The sequence below is a fragment of the Balaenoptera musculus genome, chromosome 2 (assembly GCF_009873245.2).
Source record: "Balaenoptera musculus isolate JJ_BM4_2016_0621 chromosome 2, mBalMus1.pri.v3, whole genome shotgun sequence".
Lineage (NCBI taxonomy): Eukaryota > Metazoa > Chordata > Mammalia > Artiodactyla > Balaenopteridae > Balaenoptera > Balaenoptera musculus.
In genome coordinates, this window is record NC_045786.1 from 97,197,863 (window position 1) to 97,224,277 (window position 26,415).

The 26,415-nt window shown below is 37.0% G+C and overlaps 1 protein-coding gene across 3 annotated transcripts in view; it reads left to right on the top strand.

Annotated features, from left to right (window-relative positions):
• AQR (aquarius intron-binding spliceosomal factor) overlaps positions 1-24,817 on the top strand; it is a 114,221-nt gene extending 89,404 nt beyond the window's left edge. The window contains exons 32-36 of one of the 3 annotated variants that reach the window (XM_036842335.1): positions 304-389; positions 5,051-5,225; positions 8,536-8,649; positions 14,177-14,539; positions 24,115-24,817. In XM_036842335.1, the coding sequence (XP_036698230.1) occupies positions 304-389; positions 5,051-5,225; positions 8,536-8,649; positions 14,177-14,491 (690 nt within the window). In that variant the 3' untranslated portion in view covers positions 14,492-14,539; positions 24,115-24,817. Of the gene's footprint in view, positions 1-303; positions 390-5,050; positions 5,226-8,535; positions 8,650-14,176; positions 14,669-15,376; positions 21,290-24,114 lie in introns of those variants that run through there. The other 2 variants (XM_036842336.1, XM_036842334.1) reach the window with 2 other exon arrangements.
• The last annotated feature ends 1,598 nt before the right edge of the window (positions 24,818-26,415 follow it).

The following is a 26,415-nucleotide window of genomic DNA, read 5'->3' on the forward strand; positions in this document are numbered from 1 at the left end:
GCTGAGTAGTCTAGTAGGGGGAAGATTGTTAATTCCACAAATATAATAGTTACTTAGGTATCTGCAGAGTTAAAGATGAGTGCTGTAAGTGTGAATAACATAGGGACATAGCCTAATCTGGTTACCGTGGTTTATTTCATAGTGTTCATTAACTTGTTCTTTCAATTCCAAGTATATAGTCATGTTCTTTTGGGATTGATTATTTTAAGGGTAAGATTTTTATTTCTAGCACTTTATTTAAATGATCTCTCTAGAGTTTTTGCTTTTGAAAATATACCGTATTCCCTTTTTTTTTTGCCTCAGGTGACAACCGTTGACAGATTTCAAGGTCAACAGAATGATTATATTCTTCTTTCTCTAGTACGAACCAGGGCAGTGGGCCATCTGAGGTATGTAAGGAAACATTTTCATAATAGTGTTGAACTTTACTGTATGCTTTAATTTTGAGCTTCTGTGGCTAAGTAGTTTTAAATTTTATGTTGAAAGTGTAATTAATTGTTATGGCAACTTTTGGTGCTTTTTGTTGGACTGTAGCAGTATCATATTCTTTGTATAGTTAGTTAGTCATTGCCATTGCTTCTGAATTTTTTGAATCTTAAATGTTTTAGTAATTTTAACTTTTTTACTCTTCAGGAACAGTCAGAGATAGCATTTAATCATAATATATATATATATATATATATATATATATATATATATGTATATATGTATCTCCTATGTCTGTTTGAAACTTAATGTCAGAAATTAAAGGAGGTAAAGTGGTAAAAAGTCTAAGAGTAAACTTTTCATTGCACAGGATTTCTCACTTTTCCCTACACAGTCTTTTAGCTTCAGTGTTAGGATAAAGGAACCATTTGTTCTCCCAGGATTAAGAATTGTCAAAACAAACAGTAATATATTTTTATCATTTATTGTGATGTATTTATGTGCTGGAGATTTATGGGAATAATGTCTCCTTGTTACAAAGCAGCCATTTAGTTTTATATAAACCTTCATCTCATATGACTTACTAGCAAAACTATAAGGAGAGTTCATTTTATTATTTTATTTGATGGATATAAAAAGAAAATTCTGCAAGCTCTCATAATGTTGTCATTAAGTCAGGATCTATTCGGTGCTTAACCCAGAGTGATCAGGTTCCATTAGACCGATAACTTTTATGTAAGAGTAAACAATGATGTAATGTTTCAAGAAATTGTTTCAATACTATAGCATTCTAAAATACAGTGTGTTTTTACTTAAGTGTCAAACATGTTTTGGAGACTAACTTTTCTAAAAAGCGGTTCCATTTCCACGTTGAAATTTATAGCTGCTGCTGCATAGGGTATCATTATGATTTACATAATTAAAATCTCTTACCCAAACTCACAGTATGAATACGTGAATACTGCTTCCTCCCCTTCCCACCTTTTTTCTTACGCTGTAGTGCTTTTGTCTTTTTCACATTCCCATGACTTTATTTCTATGCTGTTTTTTACCTGACTTCTGGAAACTTAAAAAAAAATAAAAAGATGATGATAATAAAATGCTTATAAATGAAGGCTTAAAAAAGAACCTGATTTCATTGTTGTCTTACATATCTAAATTTTCTTTATCCAGATAAATTAGTCTTCTTTGTATTTGCCAACTTCCCTTTTGGAAGTCTAGCTTCTTCTTCAGGGGCTGCTGGTGATGGTGGTAGTGTTATTAAAGCATAGAGGGGAGAAAGTCAATTGACCTATGATTTACGATTCAACTATCCAGGTAGGTTAGGTATCTTAGCTAGAATTTTATCAAACTCCTCATAGAATTTTTTGGTTTGTAGAACAATCTTTCATATCTTTCTTTTTCTAGGAAGTAGTAAAATATTTTGTTTTTTCAAGTCTCAAGAGACCAAGGAAACCTACTTTCTTCCATATTTCTCTTTTTAATAATAGCTTTATTGGGATATAATTCACATACCATACAATTCACCTATTTTAAGTGTACAGTTCAGTGATTTTTAGTATATTCATAGTTATGCAGCTATCTTCACGATTTTAGAACATTTTTATCACCCTATACCTGTCAGCAGTTATTCCCCTCCCCTCTCCCCTAAGCCCTTGGCAACCACTGTTCTACTATATGTCTATAACTTTGCCTATTCTGGACACTTCATATAAATGAAATCACTTAGCATAATGTGTTCAAGATTCATCCATGTTGTAGCATGTGTCAGTACTTCATTACTTTTAATTGCTAAATAATATTTCATTATTTTCTGTGTGAATTTTTTACTTTTTATCCATTCATCAGTTGGTGGACACTTGGGTTGTTTCTACTCTTTGGCTATTAGGACTCATGCTGTTGTGAACATTCATGTACAAGTTTTGTGTGGAAGTATGTTTTCCTTTCTCTTGGGTGTAGACCTTGGAGTGGAATTGCTGGGTCATATAGTAACTCTATGTTTAACCCTTTAAGAAACTGCTAAGCCGTTTTCCCAAGTGCCTGACTTTCTTCTTTTACCCACATCTTTTTTTTCATCCAGGATAGACTAATCAGGTGATTGTTTAGGAGCCAGGCTATTCAGCGTCCAGCGCCCGTTCCAGAGACCTGTTTTAGGACACTGTGGAGCTGTTTAGAAGCTAGAATAGTGAGACATTTCTGGTTCCTTTTCCAACATTCGTTGTTCTTGTCCCTACTGACTTGAATAGACCAGCTACAAATAGAAATGCTTGTGACTTGTTCAGAGCAAAGCAGTGGAACTGTAACTTTCCTGTGTTGTCTCCTTGTAGGGGCTCTATCAGAGTGATGGCTTGTTGTTTAACAGTGCTGTTTCTGTCCAGCCGTCTTCTGGGGACTATGAAAGAAGGTGGTAGTTCTCATTGCCCTGGTTTCAAGATACAGCTCCAAGGAACCCTGGCTTTTCATGCTGCCACCCTTTACTTTTTTTGCCTGGTAGTTTGTTATGTTTATAGTGTTTGGTCATTCATTTAACAGATGTTCCCAGATCCTCCTATTATTTGGCAATGCGATGGGTTCTTGATATATAGTCGTAAATCTAACATTCGTTATCTCTGTCCCCATGGAGCTTAGAATCCAGTGGAGGAGACATTATACATGTCCTTGGAAAATACCTACATTGGATTCTGCAGAAGATTTTAGTCTAACTCTCTTCATGTACAGTGGAGATCGAGCTTAGTAGAGCCACTTAACTGGCCTACAGTACTAAGGACTGGAGGGAAAAGTTCCTCAGAGGAACAGGTTCATTGTCACTGCTCTGCCTAGAGATAGAGCCTTCTGGATGAGAAAGGGAGAACTGAATATCATAATACAGGGATTACCATGAAAACAACGGCTTAGGTCACCTCCTTCCACCATGCCCTCCCCACCTTTTTCCCTGACAACATTGTTTTAACAGTGTTTTTATTAAGTTTATAATACTTAGGTGAGAACTCATGCTAAGTATTTCCAGCATTGTACATCCAGTTACTAGTTTTGGAACCACCCACCTATAGCGTGACCCCTCGGGCTTCTAAGGGATGTGGAGGAAGTAAAAACAATTTGGCCTGCAGTGACCTAGAAGGTGACATTTCCTTCATGAATCCAGGGTGTCACAAACGTAGAAATTCCTCAAAGCTACTGAAAATGGGTATGCTTTCTCCTCATACCTAAATGAACTTCTCTTAGTTTGGGTTGCTGGGAGGCGGGGATACCCCCTCAACGTAACTGCTATTATAGATGATGTTGCACAGTCCCTCCTGATAAGGGAAACTAGATCCTTATCAAGGCCACAAAACAATAGAAAATGAGGCTGAATTAGAGGTATTCCCCAAATATCTTGCATTATGCAGAGACAAAGAAAAGCCATTTGATAAATATTCCAATTCCTGATTCTCTGTCTGGTTATTATATGATCTTTGTTACATTTGATCTCTGTAACACTCTTTAACACTTTCTTTCAGGAGTTAGGGATGACTGTACCAGATTTTATTATTATTCATGAAAGTCCTCTCTTTTGTAGAATACTCGCAAATTTAAATAGCCGTCTAAGAGCATCTCAAGAAAACAAGCTGTCCTCTGTATTTGAAACCAAAACTATATTTTCTTACTAAAACACATTCTAACTAATAGTGAAGTGAAATTAAACTTACATAGCCACTCTTTTATAATTTTTTTTTCTTTTTACACACAGCCACTCTTTTGTAATTTTTTTTTTCTTTTTTACATGGTCCTTGTTGGTTATCTGTTTTAAATATAGCAGTGTGTACATGTCAATCCCAAACTCCCAATCTATCCTTCCCCACCCCACTTCCCCTCTGGTAACCATAAGTTCATTCTCTGTTTCTGTTTTGTAAATAAGTTCATTTGATTCAAGTAAATTCAGATAAAGTTTTAAGAACATATTCTTTCTGAAAGATAAAGAAAACTGCCATCATACATCAGCTACATGTATAGCTGGATCATGCATTTTGGCATTTTTGTTACTGTTTACGTGAACACTGAGACCTATTATATAGTCCAGCCATTGGGCGTAGGTACTAGAGTAAATGCGTGAATAAGAGATGGTATTATTATATCATTCGTCATACTGTATTTCTGTTTGTATTTGTAATTATTATTATAAATAAGTATAAAACAGTATGATAAGAGTTATCTAGGAAGTAAAATTTGACCCATTAACCTTGACAGAGCGTGGGAATTTGGTAGGTGAAATGGAGCAAGGGCTGGTTTGAATTGACTCAATGGTGGTGATACAGTAAATTGGTAACTGACAACCGAACTATATCGTAATACTAGTATAGCAACTTAAACCTTTTTAATCAGTCATTGGTTATTTTGTGATTCTCCCCACCCTCTCCCCGCCAAAAAAAACCTAGAAGTTGGTAATAAAGCATTAACTTCTTACTTGGTTAACTAGTTACATAGCATTGATTAACTTAATGTTTATTCTGTTAAGTTTTTAAGAAGCTTAACTCTATTGCCACAGCTTAACAGGAATATTTACTGGAATATGTTTTAAAAATAAAAGGCTGCATAAATATGTTACTAATCTTGATATGTTTTAATTCATTTTGTTTGTTTCTCAAAGGGATGTCCGTCGCTTAGTGGTGGCCATGTCTAGAGCCAGACTTGGACTTTATATCTTCGCCAGAGTATCCCTCTTCCAAAACTGTTTTGAACTAACTCCAGCTTTCAGCCAGCTCACAGCCCGCCCACTTCATTTGCATATAATTCCAACAGAACCTTTCCCAACCAGTAGGAAGGTAAGACCACAGGTGACCACGTTAGCAAAGAGCATCATCACATAAATCATCTGAACACTGGTTTAGAGTGCTGCTTATGCTAAGGAACTGAATTAAGATTTTCTATGTAAAAATAATGACACCAGCTAACATTTACTGAGTACTCACCACATATCAGGCAACTTCTCTGATCCAATTTCCAACATATGGAAAATGGGGTTAATAAGAAAACCTATTGAACAGGTTACCAATAGGAAATAAAATAATGTATGTCAAAGCTAATAGCCTGATACATGGTGGGTACTCAATAAATGTTACATTACATACGTTATCTTATTTCATCTCAGTAACAGCCCTGTTCAATAGGTTTTCTTATTAACCTCACTTTCCATATGTTGGAAACTGTGGATCCGAGAAGTTAAGTAGTTAAGCCACGCATCTGAGTAGATGGAGAGTCCAAGATTTAAAAACCCAGGCAACCTGACTCCAGAGTCCATGTTAATCATCATCATACTATACTGCCTCTCTTCAGCTTTGTAAGGAGAACTTAGCTAATTACTTGATAACAGAGTAATAACTGGTTTAGCTCTTAGAGAACCCTCAAGAAGCTTGCATTCTGGGGGAAGGTGTCAGGGAACAGCACAAACACTTAACTCAGAGAAGTGCCACTCTCTCCTCATCCCTGCTACCCATCTCCTATCTCCCCTTCTTTCTTCCCTTTCCCACCCTCAGCTCCCAGAGGTAACATTATCTCTTCAGTTTCTGGCTTAGCCTTACTTTTGCACAAAGGAGCAGGTAACTTTATTTTCTTATGTTGTTTTCTTTCTTACATGAAGGTCAGCATACTATAGACTTTTGGGCTTGTGTGTGTTTTTAATTTAATGAAATGTCTTGGCGGTCCATTGAATTTTAAATAAAACTGTCTTAAACGTTCACAGTATACTTCTTTTCCCCACCTCTCTTTTTTTTTATTTTTTAAAAAATTAAAAAATTTTTTTTATTTTTTCATTTTTTGGCCACACTGTGTGGCTTGCAGGATCTTAGTTCCCTGACCAGGGATTGAACCCAGGCCCTCGGCAGTGAGAGCATGGAGTCCTAACCACTGGACTGCCAGGGTATTCCCCCCACCCCTCTTTTAAAAAAAAAATAAAGTTAAATTCTGTGCATTTGTTTTGTAATAATGTTAAGAACTTTTTAAAAATTTTTTTTTTCCTTTCAATAAAAGAAATGCTGCTGTGGAGGAATAAAAGGGAAAGGATGGAACGATACGATGGGGTGGGACCATGTGCAGCCTTGAGTGTCAGGCTCTGAGGTCTGGACACAGTCCTATAGCTATGAGGTTCTCAGTCTTTTGTGGACTGATTATTAAACAGGCACATTGCTGATGAGAGGTCTGGGACAGAGGCTAGGTATCTTCAGGTTTAACACACTCTCCAGGTGCTTCCTAGCCAAGGGCTGCAGACACACCTGGAGGCAATAACAAGGAACAGAAGGTTTGGAAAGCGGTGCTCTAGGCAGTACCATGGACTCAAGCCCTGGGGGCTGAGGGCTGGGAACATCTCCCCATCCTCTGCTCAGGAGACAGTGTGAGGGGTGAGGAGGACTGAGCAGCCCTGAATCTCAGGAGAGGCTGCTTCCAGCAAAGCCGCCAGAAAATATGCAAATACAAACAAACAGAAAGACTTCCATGCTTTAAAGGCAATATTCCATAGTTGTAACAGCATGGCAGTCTTTGCACACAGAAGTTGTGACCGTTACAGAAAGTGACCACCGTCCAAAGAACACCTGCTTATGTGCAATATCACCGTCCTGCTTAATTCTGAGAAATGCTATTTAATGTACTAAATATTTCTAACTTTATGTGCTTTAAATAATTTGTCACTTTAAGGTAAAATCCTTTTTCTTGATATGTTTTTTACCTCTATGATTTTCTGAATTGTACAGTAAGAAAGGATGAGACTTTATAAAAATTTTACAATTGACTTTAAATAAGAAAATTCTTAATCTTTATTCTCAGATGGTTTAGAAGAAGTGCAGATTTTGTTTTCTTCATTTGCTTTACCACTTTACCTACACCGATAGAGTGGTGTTTCTCAGATTGTTGTCAGAAGCTACTGCATCAGAATCACCTCGTTCTCCCTCAGACCTACTGAATCGAAATCACTGGGGGCTACAGCCCAGGCCTCTGTTATTTAACACTTTCCCCACATGGTTCTGATGGATACTACAAAGTTTACACCGTAGACTACTATTGCCAACATTTTTGACCATACGCTTTATTAGTAAAGAAAAAAAAATCTTGCAGGAATTCCCTGGCGATCCAGTGGTTAGGACTTCACGCTTCCACAGCAGGGGGCACAGGTTTGATCCCTGGTTGGGGAACTAAGATCCCACAAGCAGCATGGCATGGCCGAAAAAAGAAAACTGGCAAATATTAACCCTCATGACTAACAGTCTATATATTAAGTAATAATAAATGATAGCTTCTTATTTTTTTAGGAAAGCATAAATGGGAAGAATAATTTTAATATTTTCTTTGTGAATAGCCTTGACAATTGCCTTTGGAGCATATGTGGTATTGGAGACCACTACTTTAGACCATGTTGATTTTTTTTTTTCTATTCAAATGATTGCTTATTTCTTATGAATTCTTCTACATTAGTTAGTAGACCAAAACTCATGTTTTACTTACCAACTTGAAATTATATTAAAAGCTATTGACTCTTAGCTCTCTCCTCATCTCTACCTTTTCTAAATTTAAATTGAATCACTTCTCTTCATGAAATCCTTATTCGACTCTAACGCTTACATCTTAATGTCCTCTTACTGTTGTTATTTCCTCCAAAACCTAATAGTCAAGTAGTGTTCATACATAAGCTGGAGACATGGGCTTCTGTTGAAGTGTTAGCTTTCAGTGTCTTTCACTCTATACTTAACTTTCTTTTTCTTTTTTTTTAAATTTATTTTATTGATGTATAGTTGATTTACAATGCTGCGTTAGTTTCTGATGTACAGGAAAGTGATTGAGTTATACAAATATACACTCTTTTTCATACTCTTTTCCATTATGGTTTATCACAGGATATTGAATATAGCTCCCTGTGCTATACAGTAGGACCTTGTTGTTTATCCATTCTATATATAATAGTTTGCATCTGCTAATCCCAGACTCCCAATCCATACCTCCCTTACCCACCCCCTCCTTGGCAACCACAAGTCTGTTCTCTATGTCTCTGAGTCTGTTTCTGTCTCGTAGATAAGTTCATTTGTGTCATATTTTAGATTCCACATATAAGTGATTATACTTAACTTTCTTTTTGCCGTCTTCTAGAATGGAGAGAGACCATCTCATGAAGTACAGATAATAAAGAATATGCCCCAGATGGCAAACTTTGTATACAACATGTATATGCATTTGATACAGACCACACATCATTATCATCAGGTAAGTTTTCTCCAAATTGACTCGTATTTTTCTTGCTGTAGAATCTTCTCTGTTGCCGAATAAATCTTTAACATACTTGATTCCTTGCGGGAAACCAGCTAAACCAAAGTAGATTACTATTCATGTAACATCCATATTTTAAAAACATCTTTTGTAGATATAATTTGGCATACAATAAATTCCACATATCTAAAGTATACAATTTGATATGTTCTGATATTTGTATTCATCCATGAAACCATCACCATAATCGAGATGATGAACATATCCATTATCCCCAAAAGTTTTCCACGTACACCTTGATAATCCCTCTCGTCCCTCACCAGTTCCTTTTCCACCTTCTCCAGGAAACCAAGGATCTACTTTATGTCACAATAGATTAGTCTCCATTTTTTAGACATTTATGTAAATAGACTCATACAGCATGTACTCTTTTTTCCTACTTTTATTCAGCATTATTTTGATATTCATTTATGTTTCAGAATGTATCAGTAGTCCTTTTCCTTTTATTGCTGAATAAGTAATCCATTATACAGATTACCAAGTTTACCCATTCATCCACTGATGGACATTTGGGTTGTTTCCAATTTTGGCTACTACAAATAAAGCTACTATGAACATTCTCCTACAAGTCTTTGTACTTTCTCTTGGGTAAATTTCTAGGAGTGGAATGGTTGGATAGTATGGTAAGTATGTATTCAACTTCTTTTAAGAAACTGCCCACCTGTCTTACAAAGTGGTTGTACCATTTTATATTCCCACCAGCAATGTATGAGAGCTCACACACTCTTACTACGTTTGGTCTTTTTATTTTAGCATTCCAGTAGGTGTGTAATGGTCTCATTGTGGTTTTTTTTTTTTTTTAAAACATCTTTATTGAAGTATAATTGCCTTACAATGGTGTGTTAGCTTCTGCTTTATAACAAAGTGAATCAGTTATACATATACAATATGTTCCCATTTCTCTTCCCTCTTGCATCTCCCTCCCTCCCACCCTCCCCATCCCACCCCTCTAGGTGGTCAGAAAGCACCGAGCTGATCTCCCTGTGCTATGCGGCTGCTTCCCACTAGCTATCTATTTTACATTTGGTAGTGTATATATGTCCATGACACTCTCTTACCCTGTCACATCTCACCCCACCCCCTCCCCATATCCTCAAGTCCATTCTCTAGTAGGTCTGTGTCTTTATTCCCGTCTTGCCACTAGGTTCTTCATGGCCTTTTTTTTTTTTTCCTTAGATTCCGTATATATGTGTTAGCATACTGTATTTGTTTTTCTCTTTCTGACTTACTTCACTCTGTATGACAGACTCTAACTCCATCCACCTCATTACAAATACCTCCATTTCATTTCTTTTTATGGCTGAGTAATATTCCATTGTATATATGTGCCACATCTTCTTTATCCATTCATCTGTCGATGGACATTTAGGTTGCTTCCATGTCCTGGCTATTGTAAATAGAGCTGCAGTGAACATTGTGGTACATGACACTTTTTGACCTATGGTTTTCTCAGGGTATATGCCCAGTAGTGGGATTGCTGGGTCGTATGGTAGTTCTATTTGTAGTTTTTTAAGGAACCTCCATACTGTTGTCCATAGTGGCTGTATCAATTTACATTCCCACCAACAGTGCAAGAGTGTTCCCTTTCCTCCACACCCTCTCCAGCATTTATTGTTTCTAGATTTTTTGATGATGGCCATTCTGACCGGTGTGAGATGATATCTCATTGTAGTTTTGATTTGCATTTCTCTAATGATTAATGATGTTGAGCATTCTTTATGTGTCTGTAGGCCATCTGTATATCTTCTTTGGAGAAATGTCTATTTAGGTCTTCTGCCCATTTTTGGATTGAGTTGTTCGTTTTTTTGTTACTGAGCTGCATGAGCTGCTTGTAAATCTTGGAGATTAATCCTTTGTCAGTTGCTTCATTTGCAAATATTTTCTCCCATTCTGATGGTTGTCTTTTGGTCTTGTTTATGGTTTCCTTTGCTGTGCAAAAGCTTTTAAGTTTCATTAGGTCCAATTTGTTTATTTGTGTTCTTATTTCCATTTCTCTGGGAGCTGGGTCAAAAAGAATCTTGCTGTGATGTATGTCATAGAGTGTTCTGCCTATGTTTTCCTCTAAGAGTTTGATAGTGTCTGCCCTTACACTTAGGTCTTTAATCCATTTTGAGTTTATTTTTGTGCATGGTGTCAGGGAGTGTTCTAATTTCATACTTTTACATGTACCTGTCCAATTTTCCCAGCACCACTTATTGAAGAGGCTGTCTTTTCTCCACTGTATATGCTTGCCTCCTTTATCAAAGATAAGGTGACCATATGTGTGTGGGTTTATCTCTGGGCTTTCTATCCTGTTCCATTGATCTATATTTCTGTTTTTGTGCCAGTACCAAACTGTCTTGATTACTGAAGCTTTGTAATATAGTCTGAAGTCAGGGAGCCTGATTCCCCCAGCTCCATTTTTCGTTCTCAAGATTGCTTTGGCTATTCGGGGTCTTTTGTGTTTCCATACAAATTGTGAAATTTTTTGTTCTAGTTCTGTGAAAAATGCCAGTGGTAGTTTGATAGGGATTGCATTGAATCTGTAGATTGCTTTGGGTAGTAGAGTCATTTTCACAATGTTGATTCTTCCAATCCAGGAACATGGTCTATCTCTCCATCTATTTGTATCATCTTTAATTTCTTTCATCAGTGTCTTATAGTTTTCTGCATACAGGTCTTTTGTCTCCTTAGGTAGGTTTATTCCTAGATATTTTATTCTTTTTGTTGCAATGGTAAACGGGAGTGTTTTCTTAATTTCACTTTCAGATTTTTCGTCATTAGTGTATAGAAATGCAAGAGATTTCTGTGCATTAATTTTGTATCCTGCTACTTTACCAAATTCATTGATTAGCTCTAGGAGTTTTCTGGTAGCATCTTTAGGATTCTCTATGTATAGTATCATGTCATTGTGGTTTTGATTGGCACTTCTCTAGTAACAATTGATGTTGACCATCTTTTCATGTGGTTATTTACCATCTGCATATCTTTGAGGATGTGTCTGTTTAGGCCTCTCACTCACTTTTTCGGGTTGTTGTATTATTATTGAGTTTTGAGAGTTTTAAAATTTATTCTGACTACAAGTTCCTCATCAGATGTTTGTTTTACGAATAATTTCTCCTAGTGTGTGACTTGTTTTTTCATTTTTAAGTGTCTTTCAGAAAACAACAGTTTTAAATTTTGACAAAGTCCCAGTGTATCAAGTTGTTCTTTTGTGATTCATGCTTTCTATGTTCTAAAAGAACTTAGCCTGACCCAGAATTCAAGTTTTTTTTTTTCTAATGTTTTCTTCTAGAAGTTTTATAGTTTAATTTGCTATTTAGAGGTATGGTACATTGTGGGTTAATTTTTTTTTATATGGTGCAATGTAAGGTTGCATTTTACTCATTTGCGTGTGGATATCCAGTTGTTCCAGCACCATTTCCTGAAAAGGCTATTTTTTCCCTCTGTTGACTTGCCTTGTCGTTTTTTGTTTTTTTTTTTTGAGATTAAAAAAGCAGTTTTTCGGGCTTCCCTGGTGGCGCAGTGGTTGAGAATCTGCCTGCCAATGCAGGGGACACGGGTTCGAGCCCTGGTCTGGGAAGATCCCACATGCCGCGGAGCAACTCGGCCCGTGAGCCACAACTACTGAGCTTGCGCGTCTGGAGCCTGTGCTCGGCAACGAGAGGCCGCGATGGTGAGAGGCCCGCGCACCACGATGAAGAGTGGCCCCCGCACCGCGATGAAGAGTGGCCCCCGCTTGCCACAACTAGAGAAAGCCCTCGCACAGAAACGAAGACCCAACACAGCCATACATACATACATAAATAAAAAGAATGTAAGCAGACAAGAATAGCATTAAAAATAATAATTAAAAAAAAAAAATTAAAAAAAAAAAAAAAAAAAGCAGTTTTTCAAATTGACATATAATTGACATATAATTTTATATTAGTTTCAGGTGTATAAAATAATGATTCGCTATTTCTATATATTGCAGAACAATCACCACAATAAATCTGATTAACATCCTTCACCACACAGAGTTACACATTTTTTTTCTTTTTTTTTTAAATTAATTTAATTTATTTATTTGTGGCTGTGTTGTGTGTTCGTTTCTGTGCGAGGGCTTTCTCTCGTTGCAGCAAGTGGGGGCCACTCTTCATCGCAGTGCGTGGGCCTCTCATTATCGCAGTCTCTCTTGTTGCGGAGCACAGGCTCCAGACATGCAGGCTCAGTAATTGTGGCTCACGGGCCTAGTTGCTCCGCGGCATGTGGGATCTTCCCAGACCAGGGCTCGAACCCGTGTCCCCTGCATTGGCAGGCAGATTCCCAACCACTGCGCCACCAGGGAAGCCCTTTTTTTCTTATGTTGAGAACTTTTAGGATCTCACCTTGTTGTCTTAGTAGAAAAATCAATTGGCCACGTATGTGAGAGTCTACTTCTGGGCTTTCTATTCTGTTCTTTTGATCTTTGCATCTTTCCTTTTTGCCTTTATTACACTACCTTTGTTAGAGTTTTTTTATCGTAAATCTTGAAATTAGATAATGTGTGTCCTTCAGTTTTGTTATTTTTCAAAATGGTTTTGGCTGTTCTAGTTCCTTTGCTTTTCTGTATAAATTTTAGAATCAGCTTGTCTATTTCAACCCCCAGAAAAAGCATGTTGAGGTTGTGATTAGGATTTTGGAGTATTACTGCTTAAGATCAATTTGGGGAAATTAACATCTTAACAATATTGAGTCTTCTTTCCATGAATATGATCTCTCTCTCCACTTCTTTATGTCTTTGAATTCTCTCCTCAGTGTTTGGCAGTTTTCAGCATACAGGCTTTATACATATGTTGTTAGTTTTATTGCTAAGTATTTCATATTTTGTGCTGCCATTGTGAATACTACTTTAAAACTTTTTCAGTTTCCAACAAGAGAAACAGTTCCTTCCTGAAGAGAGAAGCCCAGCTTTAGCTCCAGGCTGCCATGGGGTAAAAGGGAAGCCAGGCATATAGAGCTGCTCCAGTGTTCTGGTTAAGTGGGACAGAAGCCTTGTGCCCTGCTGCTCTCTCCCTGCCATGGCCTTGTCTCAAGGCTTGGTTCCTTCTCACCCCTCACAGGGCTCCTTGATTGAAGTTGGTCCTTTCTTGAGTTGGTGTGGCAGTCAGTCCTAATCAGCCACTGTTTTTCCAGAGTGTTACAATAAATTCCTTTGCTAAAAAATTTAATAGCTTTTGATATTGTTTTTCTCCCTGAGGATGTAATATATGATCTCATCATTATTATCTGATATCTATAGAGGCATATTCCATGGAGTCAGTAAAACTTAGGCCATTATCATCAGAGTTGTTACATCTGTAATAGAAAATGGCCAGCAGTGTTTTGGAGAATTCTAGAGTGACAGTATCAATTAGGAAGATAATGTTAATGTGAGAACTTAACTTTATAAGCCAGTGTCTTTCTATTTGGATTCATTGATGTTTTCTCTCTCTTTCTCTTTCTTTTTTTTTTTTTTCTTTAGACTTTATTACAGCTACCACCTGCTATGGTAGAAGAAGGTGAAGAAGTTCAAAGTCAGGAAACAGAATTGGAAACAGAAGAAGAGGCCACGCCTGCTCAAGCTGACATTGTACCTAGTCTAACAGATGCCAGCTCCAGTCAAGAAACCTCAGCCTCTCAGACTGAGACCATCCCCAATCACACAGGAGCCAGTTCCAGTTCAGAGGCCATCCCTACTGAATCCGAGATCACTGCTACTGTGGCAGAACCTGTAGCTGTACCAGCGGAGAATAACACCCCTCAAGATGCCACATCCGCCCCCAGAGAAACCAAGTAGCCAAACCGTAGCCCTTCTTAGGGAGGACATTTCATTTATAAAGTCTAGGTAAAGTTACCTTTTGTATTTTACATATGCTTCTGCCATTTTAATGGCACTAATTAATATTCAGTCCTTATTTTTGTTAGCTGATCTCAATGTTTGTCTTCTTGTATATATGAAAAAAGAATGTGTGTGAACAACTCCAATTTTATTTGTTCAGTCAGAAGAGTAAATAACCATTTCTTTGATATTTTGATTATTAAATAACTATATCTGTAATCATATCTACATTAAAAGAATTTTCTACAGAGTAATAGTTCACATTTTTAGTGAACTTCTCTAAAGAAAAGGACAAAATATACTGGAATTAAATACAAATTACCTCAAGCAAGTGTCCAAATTGGGGAGGAAATCATTTCTTCTACCATAATGTAAGATGCTCAAGTCATGTTTCTTTCTGTCCCTCCTTTCTTTGCTGTCTTCCTTGATGGAAAGGCATCTACACCATAGGATATAAGTTGCTCCGATCCATTAAAGAAGACATGCATTTCCTTCCCCCAAATCTCAGAATGTGTAAAATCACCTAGAATGTCTCTTTATTTTGGGGGCCACTCCAGACCTAATGAATCAGAATCTCAGGGTTAGAGCCTAGGAACCTGCATTTTTATTTTTGCAGGTGCTACACAATTAATGTTTGAGTTGCTGGCCGAATGATATCAGATAAGGCTGGTGAGGCTGGGCCAAGATTTGTCATTCATCTAAGCAGGAAGGATCTGGCAGATCCATTTGGGCAGGGACAAAGGTCCAGGGTCTGGGCAGTGAAAATCAGTGAACTTAATTAATTCCTGTATTCAGGATGGATTTCTTCCAATGCAGAGCTTCTGAGTTTTCTGCCCTGTTTAGTTCTCTTGATAGATAACCAGCCATAAGGAGACCTTAAGGTAAAATGTGCTCCAGATTTGAGAAGGCATCTGTACTAGGACCTTGCTACTCAGGTATGGTTTGCAAATCAGCAACATCAGTGTTGCATTGAAATTTGTAAGAAATGCAGAAGTTTGGGCTCTACCCCACATTTGTTAAATCTCAATCTGCATTACAGCAAAGTCCCCAGGTGATTCATATGCACTTTGTAGTTTTAGAAGCGCTGTACTGAGATTACTGTGCTGTCCTCACATGAATGAGAGGTAGAATGGTGATCCTATGATGGTAGAGTTTACAGTGAGTATGACTGTTTTCTGACAATGGACCTTTGCTTATAAGTCCCTGGGCATGGTGACCAGAGAAGAGATGAATATGTGTATGTGGGGAGGGTGAACTTGCCCACTAGTTCTCTTCCCCATTCCCACATCTGCTAGAGTGGCTAAGGGGAGCATTTCCCCAAATCTAGTGCATCTACCTTTAGGCTTGACCGTGTCCAACGAACTTTTGAAGAATTAAGCAAGAATTGCACACTGCCAATGACAAGACCAGTGCTTCTCATCTTGATATTTTGAAGCAATGATGAATTCATAAGGAAATTAAACCCAGAAAGTCAAGTCAGTGATATTTTTGAGTGACTAATGTTTGCTTAAGTTTACCAGTCTGTGGTGGGTATAATTTAGACTCCTGTCTTACAGTGCTCCTTGCAGCATCAACAATTGTGTTGGGTGGGGAAGGGGAAGATGAAAGTGATGGGATAATAAGGGGAGTGAAATGCCAAGGAAACGAACGTAGGAAACCTAGGTCTGTTTGTTATCAGAGTTAGGATGGAGCCAAATGGTCTGCTACATAATTTCTCTGAGTATAAGAATTTGAAAGCAGGTGTTATGGGCATGTGTATGAGGACTTGCACTCAGAATTATTTTCATTTGTGAATATATAGTATCAGGCTAAGCAAGAGGGAAAGAAGCTTTACCATATTACTGTCTTTCCTGGAAAAGACTGATTTTTTCCCTCTACCCTTTAGAGGAAATGAATCATGATACCTGCAACCAAAGTAAGCAAAACTGCTGTGCTGCTTTCTCTTTAAATAAACCATTTTCCTAACACTGTATATCACTCTGTCTAGCTGGGTGACTGAACTTTTTTCTCTGCTGCTTGATTTTCTATCACACTAAAAAGAAAATTGTAACTGGAAGATGAATAATTCCTTTGCCTTTGTCAGATTAAGAAAGGGATGATGAAAGTGGGACCTGCATTATTTTAAATTGTTTATTCACTGGAAAGGCCAGTGAACTGCAGTTGACTATAGAACTGTGGAATTTTTAAAGGAACTTAAGAGATCTTTTCTAATCTTAAATAATGAGGAAACTGAATCAGATGGTCTTAACCAGGGTGGCAACTGTGGGAGACTGGAGTAGAATCCAATCTATAGTCCAGGACAGTTTTGTGCCTTTTTTTTTTTTTTTTTAAATCAACCACACATGAGTAATTGCTTCATAAATTCAAAATTTTTCTATTTAATTTGGGATTACTACAGACACAGTTATTCTAGCCAGGTGACCATTTCAGATTAGTGTTCCCATTGCTCTCCATCCTGTTTTTCATATCTGAATATGTCATGATTTTGGAGTTTATTTTTAAAAGCAAACCAAAAAGACACATGCCAAGAGAAAGAGCATGAAATGAAGCAATTCAAGTATTTAGACTTTTTTTCACAAAATGCTGAGTTAAGAAAGTACATTACCAGCAGTTGAGAATAAATAGCTCTATTGATTTGGGCAAATGAATGAGAAGATCTAAATATTATCAGGTCTCTTGAAGTTAGTGCGATGATAAAAGTTGATATTTTGCTAGATACTGAGAGAAATGGTATAAATGGGCCATTTGTGCTCCTATAAAAAATGAAGTTTTTATGATCAGGGGACAACATGATATTGTAAAACAGACTTTGGACTCATCCAGACCTGACTCAAATTTTACGTAATTTGCTCATCAGCATTTGGTTTGACCTTGACAAGTGTTATAACCTCTCTAAGTCCCAGTTTTATCTACAAAATGGGGGAAAGATCTGTTTGTTTGTTAATGGGGTAATGTTTATGAAAACATCTGGCACCTGGGTGCTCGGTAAATACCAGTCCCACCCTCTCCATTTTCCCCCAAATCTTTGAGACAGTGTGGGATATTGCCAGCCAGTCCTCTGACTTGAGTGCGTAGCTATGCCCCTATCCAGGGAGCATGGAGGAGGATTAAGAAGGGAACACATGGTGGCAGTTGACTTTTGAAGATCAAGGGTCAAATTTACTGATTGGAAACCTCGAAATCAGCCCATGGCAGCATTGAGGATGGTCTCTGCTGAAATTAAAATTTCTAGCAGAACAGCCTACCCAGATGGAGATAGTAGGTACCATTGTGCTTGGGATATATTGATAACATCAATTCCGTATCCTGTACTCCCCCACCCCAAGATCATCTATATTATTGCACTTACCTAGCTTGAATGTGCTTTTTCCTTTTTATCTTGCAGTCACTCACATGGTATTTTAGAGATGTTTCTTCAATTAAAATAAGATAAAAAAGATTTTTTAAAAAACGCTGACCCTTTTGCATGCACCAGAAGAGCAGTTAAAAACAAGCAGTGCCTTGCTTCCTGTGGAAAATGCTTGGCAGTTAGCCTTTGTAATTATGAAGCAATCATGTTAATAGATGTTTAAGAATAATACAACTGGAGCTGTACCGAGCCAAGGATGGAAATGAGCACATGAGACCATTTTTTCTTTATCCATTGCTGTTCTTCAGTGCCCGAGAAGGGGTTTTAATTCAGCAGTAGCCAGAAGCTTTGGACACTTTTTTTCTTCATAGGGACAATCCTGAGCTCAGTCCCCTGGAACATGACTCAGAATGCAGCACAGTTACAGCTGACTGCCAGCTTTATTGCCAGCTCTACCTTTTGGCTTACACTTACTTCGTTAGCTACTTAAACTTTTGCACTTACGTATAAAAGATGCCTAATCCCAGTATTTCTCAACATATGTTACAAAACCACCTGTCTTCAAAAATACTTTGAAAAACATGTTCCATGGTCAAATAAGTTTGAGGAACACAATTAATTATCATTCCCCATTTGCAGAATAACAATGCATTGTTAGCTAATTAAAGGTTCTTTCCTGCAGGAAAAAATCATGTTAACTTTGTTTAATCTAGCATTTGATTATCCCAAGCTTATTTGACCATAGAACTCTTTCTTTCTTTTTCTTTTTCTTTTTTTTAAAAATAAGACATTCTAGAGAACTAGTTCCTCAGAACAGTTTGGGAGCCAATATTTTTACATTAGTAAATGAACTTTGATTCCCCCTTAGAAAATTAAGGGGATAAGAATATACCAGCCCCAATATGCTACTTTGTCATAAGGATTATTTTGAGCTGAAGGCAGTTGAGAAACAGCAGATACAGGAAGTATTCTCTATCCTTGTGCTTCTGCCTAAAAGCAGGGCATAAATTTCCCTTCGTAAAGATGACATAAATTTCCATTTGTAAAGGTGTCCCCTCTCTCCTGTACCAGGAAGAAGACACCAACCCTTATCACCGGACACAGAGATGATGCTATGAAATGAGTCTGCATAAACAAACCTTACTAAAATGACCCTTATCTTCCATTAATTTCCCCGAGTATTTACTTTCCCACAATTTACCACCCCTAAAAGCCCAAACTCCCCCCCTTTTTTTTTTGCCTATTTACTTCTCCATAATTTATTGTCCTTTGTTAAAATGGTATATAAGCTTCAAAGCCTAACAGCTTCTGGGGGGAATTTTTACTTTTCTGTGTAGGCCCCTGGAAGTAAAGTTAAAAACATCAATTAAATTTGCATGCTGTTTCTCCTATTAATTTGTCTTTTGACAGTTTAATTCACAGACCCCAGGTACAGACCTAAGAAGGTAAAGTCTTCCCTCCCCTACAAAAATAAGACTTTAATACATCGTTTTTCCGTAAGTAACCAGAGGCTAAAGTAACACAGCTGAAGAAGAATGTAGAGGTGAAGTGATTTGGACAGAATGTCATATTATAGTGTAATTTGTTGAGTGTCACATGGTATTAATAGCAACATCCTGAAAATACAAATGAATACAAGTTTGATCAATGTACCATGACATTTGTTCGTGTGAGCCTTCTAAGAAAAGGTCACTGAGCATTCTCTTTACATTTTAATTTTAGAGTCCAGGATTTCACACTAACCTTTTCTCATTTCTTACTGTGCAGTAAAAGAACAGTCCGTATTTCCAGCGTGTCTTGTTTTCTCAGTTCTCTAAATGTTTGTTTGTTTTCTTTAAAAGTCTGTTTCAAAAAGGGAAAAGATTTAGTATGGTAAATAGGGGTGAACAAGAAATAATAGAAGAAAATTTAGGCAAATATGAAGAAAATTTCCTTAAAGAAGAATGTAAGATAAAGGACCCCAAAAGTTACCTTGCATAGGACATGCTGAATTCTCTCTTGGTTGATCTCCAGAGATAATGGTCCCCACCATCCTCTTTTTCTCTGTCTTTGACTTACATTGTACATTTACCCAACACTCTTCTTGCAGCAAATCTAAGTGCAAGAACCTCAATGGTAGCTGCTTCTCCTTGGGAGATACCTTGTTTAATATAAATGGCTCTTTTGAGAAACTGATTTTATTGACCTTTTTAAAAAAGTCAAGAGTTCTTGATAGGAAGTGGTCATATAAAATATCTTTTTCTACTCTCATTCATTGGTTCATTTTGAGGGGAGTTTTCTTCTGGTTTTTAGTTCAGTTATTTACAATAAATGTGGTTACTGTATTATGGTATTTTCATTACCCCTTTTCTTCTAGTAGCACTTTCCAGTGCTGATTTCTTCTAATCCCAGACTTCCCGAAGAATAGTAGCGGAACAAGAATAGAGCTAGTTAATTTGCATTTTATTTTGCTGGTTGACTACTTTTCACAGAAGTGAATTGAATTAAAAATAGTAAAAAGTTGGAAGATGTCTTTGAAACTACCTAATTCTTGTGCATTCATAGACTGAGTACCTACTGTATGTCAGGCAACAATGCCATAGTTCATAGGTGAGAACACTGAGGCATTGGGTGGTTTGCCTAGGAGACTATGGTTAGTTGAACTGGGACCAGAACCACCATCTGACATTCAGGCAAATCCCTTACCTTGCTGTTCTTTAAACTTATTTGCTTGAAACAAATCAAAGTAGAAGGAGCCACACTTAATATTTCACAGATGAGCAAGGCAAGCCTACTAAAGAATTCCTCTCAGGCTTAGAATACCAGAGAGGAGACCAGGTTGCCAAAATCAGGATAGAAAATAAGAGGTCTATGAAAAAATATGCTTTAATGTTACAGTGTTTATACTTACAGGTGAAAGCCAAATTAATACTTGTTTTGGATTGAAAAAGGTATGAGAAACATATAATGGGGAGAGGCTATAGTAAGTAGTATTTAAGTGCCAAAATGCTAATTATCCTAAAGCTGTTTTAGTTTTAGGCCAAGTCAGAACAGGTTAAATAACAACAGTTTTAAAAGAATGTAATATATGATAAGGGAAAAGTTAGAATTTACCAAGACCTGCACTTTAAATTACCATTATAGGCAAACCTCAGAGATATTGTGGGTTCATTCCAGACCACTGCAATAAATTGAATATCACAATAAAGAGAGTCACACTAATTTTTTCAGTTTCCCGGTGCATATAAAAGTTATTTTTATACTATACTGTAGCCTGTTAAGTATGCTAAATAGTATTATGTCTAAGAAAGCATACATACCTTAATTTTAAAATACTTCATTGCAAAAAAAAAAATGCTAACCGTCATCTGAGCCTTCAGCGAGTCATAATCTTCTTGCAGTAGTAACACACAGGATCACTGCTCACAGATCACTGTAATAAATATAACAATAATGAAAAAGTTTGAAATATTGTAAGAATTACCAAAATGTGACACAGAGACACAAAGTGAGTAAATGCCAATGGGGAAATGGCGCTGATAGACTTAACTTGACACAAGGTTGCTTCAAACCTTCAATGCGTTAAAAACATAGTATCTACAAAACGCAATAAAGTGAAGTGCAGTAAAATGAGGAATGCCTGGTTCAGCCTTCCAGTTTAACTCTACCTGCCGCACACCCAACGTTAGCATGTTTGGGAGCTGAAAAGAACATCTGTGTGAGCTCAAGTTCCCAGGAGCGAACGTCTGTTTCTAAAACAACTCAAAGCAAGATGCTCTTACGCAATTATGGAAATCCGTTGCGGTTTTTTAGAGGTGGCCATTGCAACTCTTGGTCTAGTTGGGCTCACTAAATGAATGGGCTCATCTGAGCAAGTAGAGAATGTGTTTCCTCTGCAGAAATACAGTCGTAGCTTTGGTGAAAAGACCCATGAATGTCAACTGTCATTGACACTTGAGAAATTAAATTGGTCAAGTGGTTCTCTTAAATTGACACGGTACTATGAATATTGGGCATGGGTACTTTGGCCTGCTTTTGAGCTACATAAAAATGGAATCATACAAAATGTGCTTTTTTTGGTCTGCCTTCTCAAATAGATCGTAATGACATGAGGTAGGGATCAAGATTAACTGAGCACTATTTATTAGATCGTTCTTTCCCTCAACACACTATACTGTAATCTTTGTCATAAATCAAGTAATTGTATATGTGTGGGTCTGTTTCTGGAATTGTTTCATTGGTATATTTTTCTTTTCTTGTGCCAACATTTAACTGTTTTAATTACTGTAGCTTTACATTAAACCTTGACATCTGGTTGTGTATTCTCCCTTAGCTATATTCTTCAAGATATTGGCCACTCTTAATCTGTGTATACACATTAGAATCATCCTGTCAATTCTAAAAAAAAGCAAAAAAAGACTTGCTTGGATTTTTATTGGGATTGTATTGATTCTATAGATGAATTTGGAGGAAAATTGATGTCTTTATCATTTAGGAATATGGTGTTTCTTTCCATTTACTTAAGCCTCCTTTAATCTCAATGTTTTGTAGTTTTCTAGGTAAAGGTTTTGGCCGTCTTCTGTTAAATTTATTCGTATTTGATTTTTTATGCTACTATAAATGGTACTTTTAAAACTACATTTTATTATGTTTTGTCATTATTTGTTACTGGTATATAGAAATACAGTATCTTTCTTGTATGTTGCCCTGGTATGTAGCGATCTTGTTGAATTCACTTATTATAGTATGACAGTAGATTATTTTGGGTTATCTACATACATAATTATGTCATATGTGAATAATGGTAGTTTTATTTCTTCTTCTTTGATCATTATACTTCTTATTTCCTTTTTAATTTTTGTGCCTTTTACTTCCCTTTTCTGCTTATTGGCTTATTGAAGACCTCCAGTACAGTGTTGAATGGAGGCAATCAAAATGAGTATCTTTGTTTCCTCCCAATCTTAGGGACAAAGCTTTTAATATTTCACCTATTGCTATAGGTCTTTGTGACACCCTGTACCAGATTTTGAGAGTTTCCATCTATGCCTAGTTTGCCAAGTGTTGTTGTTGTCATTGTTTTTAACATGAATGGATGTTGAAATCTCACAAATACTTTTTCAATGTATCCTCAACATGATTATATGCTTTTTCTCCTTTATTCTGTTAATGTGGTGAATTGCATTGGTTTATTTTTCAACCTTTTTTTTTTCTCTTTTAATTTAGTTTTGGCTGTGTTGGGTCTTCGTTGCTGCGCGTGGGCTTTCTCTAGTTGTGGCGGGGGGGGGCTGCTCTTTGTTGTGGTGCGCGGGCTTCTCATCGCGGTGGCTTCTCTTGTTGCAGAGCACGGGCTCTAGGCACGCGGGCTTCAGTAGATGTGGCACACGGGCTCAGCAGTTGTGGCTCGCGGGCTCTAGAGAGCAGGCTCAGTAGTTGTGGCGCACGTGGTTAGTTGCTCCGCGGCATGTGGGATCTTCCCAGACCAGGGCTCAAACCTGTGTCCCCTGCATTGGCAGGCGGATTCTTAACCACCAGGGAAGTCCCTTGGTTTATTTTTCTATTGATTTTTTTTTTTCTTCTCGTCATGGGCCAAAATTGCTACTCTTTACATGCCGAATAACTTTTTAGTTGAATACTGGAAATTAAAAATGCTATGTTGTTGAATGTTTGGATTTTGTTGTCTTCCTTTAAAGACTGTTGAAGTCTCTTTTAGCAGGCAGTGACTTGTGGGTATTAGTTGACCTTTTTGATGTTTGTTTTTAAGCTTTATTACACAGGTGTAGAGTACTTTACTCTAGGACTAGTTTAGCTCTGTCACTAAATTGTGACCTTTCTGTGGTCACTGCCCCAGGTGTTCAATGAGGTGTCTCTACTCGAGATGGTAGAAATTTAAACCTTGATTTTCATGTGAGCTCTGGTAAATGTTTAGCTTATAGCTCCCAGGTAGTTGTTATTCGATTGACTTCATGGAGTTTCACACTGTGCATGTATAGATTAGTATTCAGCCAAAGACTTGAGGGGACCCCTCTTCAGACTTCTGGAGTTCTTCCTATGCATAACTCTCTCCTTTCATAGACTCTGCCCCCAAATTCCACCCAGCTCAACCTCCTCACGTTTTAGTTCCTAAAGTTGGTGAGACTGCTGGGCTTCTACTTAGGTTCTCCTTCCCTGTGCTGCTGTTTGGAAATTACCTCTCGGCAAAAAGCCAAGGCAATCACAGGGCTCACCTTGTTTTGTTTTGTTTCCTTTCTTTCAGGGATCAAAGACCTTTGCTGCCTGTTGTTCAACGTCTGAAAATAGTTGCTTCGTATATTTTGTCCAGTTTTCTAGTTGATTGTAGTGGGATGATGAGTTACTATTTCATGAGCAGAAGCAGAGGTTCTCACATTGATTGGTTTTTCAAATATTAAAGTGACCTCACATTCCTAATAATTTTAAAATAATTGCTGTATTAAGTTACTAATATTTTTATTAGGATTCTTGCATCTGTGAGAATCATAGAGATTGGTCTATAATTATTAAGATGATGATATTACTTTTATCAGATTGGGTATCAAGATTATGCTGACCTCATAAATTGAGTTGAAAGTATTCTCTCCTTCTTCTTTTACCAGAAGAGATTTTGAAAAAGTGGTGTTATTTCTTTTTTTAGCATTTGGAACAGTTTACCAGTGAAGTCATCTAAGCCTGGAGATTTTTTTGTGAGGTTTTAAATTTCAGATTTAATTTATTTAATGGTATAAGACTATTCTGTTTCTTGTTGGTTTTGGTAAGTTGTGTTTTTATAGGAATTGTCCATTTAAGCTGAATTTTAAAATTTATATGGGCAAAAGTAATGTATAATAACTTTTAAGCACAGCTTTAGCTATATCGCGCACATCCCATATCATGTTTTCATTAACATCCAGTTCAAGATGTTTCCTAATTTCCATTGGGACTTTTTCAAACACATTTTTTCATTTTCTTTGAATCTGTTTTGGAACTTAATAGAGGTGGTGGTTACACAAACTTGTGAATGCACTAAATACCACTTAATTGTTCTCTTTAAAATGGTTAACTTTATGTTATGTGAATTTCACCTCAATTTAAAAAAAAAAACAAAAATGCCTTTTAAGAAGTGGGTTTCTTAATTTCCAGGCATTTGGGCATCTTTCTTATCTTTTTGTTATTAACTTCTAGCTTTGTTCCACCATGGTCAGAGAACATACTCTGTATGATGAAAATCCCTTGAAATTTGTCAGGACTTTTATGGTACGTGTTTCACATGCACTTGAAAAGATTGTGTATTCTGTAGAAGTTAGGTACCATCATATGTATATACACACACGTATAAATTAGTGTTAATAAATTGTTAATTATTTTGTTCAAATCCCTTATATTCTCACTTTTTTTTTTTTGTCTGCTTGTTCTGTCAGTTACTGAGAGAGGTGTGTTTTTAAAAAACATCTGAGTGTGTTATAGGCTTATTTCTTCTTTTAGTTCTATCAAGTTTTGCTTTGTGTATTTTGAGACCATGTTATTAAAAGCATACAAACATAGAATTATTATACCTTCTTGATGGATGGATTGTTTTCAATTATTTAGAAATGTCTCTCTTTAAGTCTAGGTATGCTTCTTGCCTTAAAGACTACCCTGTCTAACAATATAGCTATACCAGCTTTCATTTGGTTGCTTTTTGCATGGCATATTTTTTCCATTCTCCTACTTAAACTTTCCAGGTCCTTATATTTAGGGTTTTCCTGTTGTAAGTAACATATTCTTAGGTTTAGGATTTGACTTTACCTATTTATAAGTAATAAGTTGACGACACAAGGCTTCTGGGTGAGAAGCGGAAGACTGCAGCACTCACACAACAGCAAGGAGCATGGGCATCAGCATGTTTGTTTGCAACAGTTCCTCTTGCACCCCAAGTCCCACAGAGGTGACATGGAGGGCCCTAATGCGTCCCTGCATAGTCATGGGTTGCGTTATAGGAAAGGAGCACTGGGGAATCCCCCACTTTTACCGTAAGCAGCAAGCAAACCTGTTTGTTGTCCCAGAGGGAGGTGTGTCCTCACCCCTCAAGGTTTCTTGCTGCAAACTCAGCCCTCTTGGGAAATGGCCTGAGTGAAGAGCTGCCTTGTATTCTTGACACATCCACCAAGAGCGTGTTGGGATACCCTGAACTTATTTATTTCTCCTTGTAATTCTGTCAATTTTTCTTTGATGTATTTTGAGACTATTTTATTAAAAATATACATATTTAGAATCATCATACCTTCCTGATCAGCAGACTTTTTTATCATGAAGAATGTCCCTCTTTAACTCTAGTAATGCTTCTTGCCTTAAAGTCTACCTTCCCGTATATTAATTTTAACTACACCAAGTTTTCCTTGGGTTAGATTTTTCATGCTGTATCTTTTTCCATCCCTACTCAGTCTTTCTGTGTCCTTATATTTAATTTTTTTCTTTTGTAAGCAACATATATAATTAATATAATAATCTTTGTCTTTAGAGTAGATCATTTTAATTTTATATAATTGATATGTTTGGGTTTATTTTAACCATTTTACTCTCC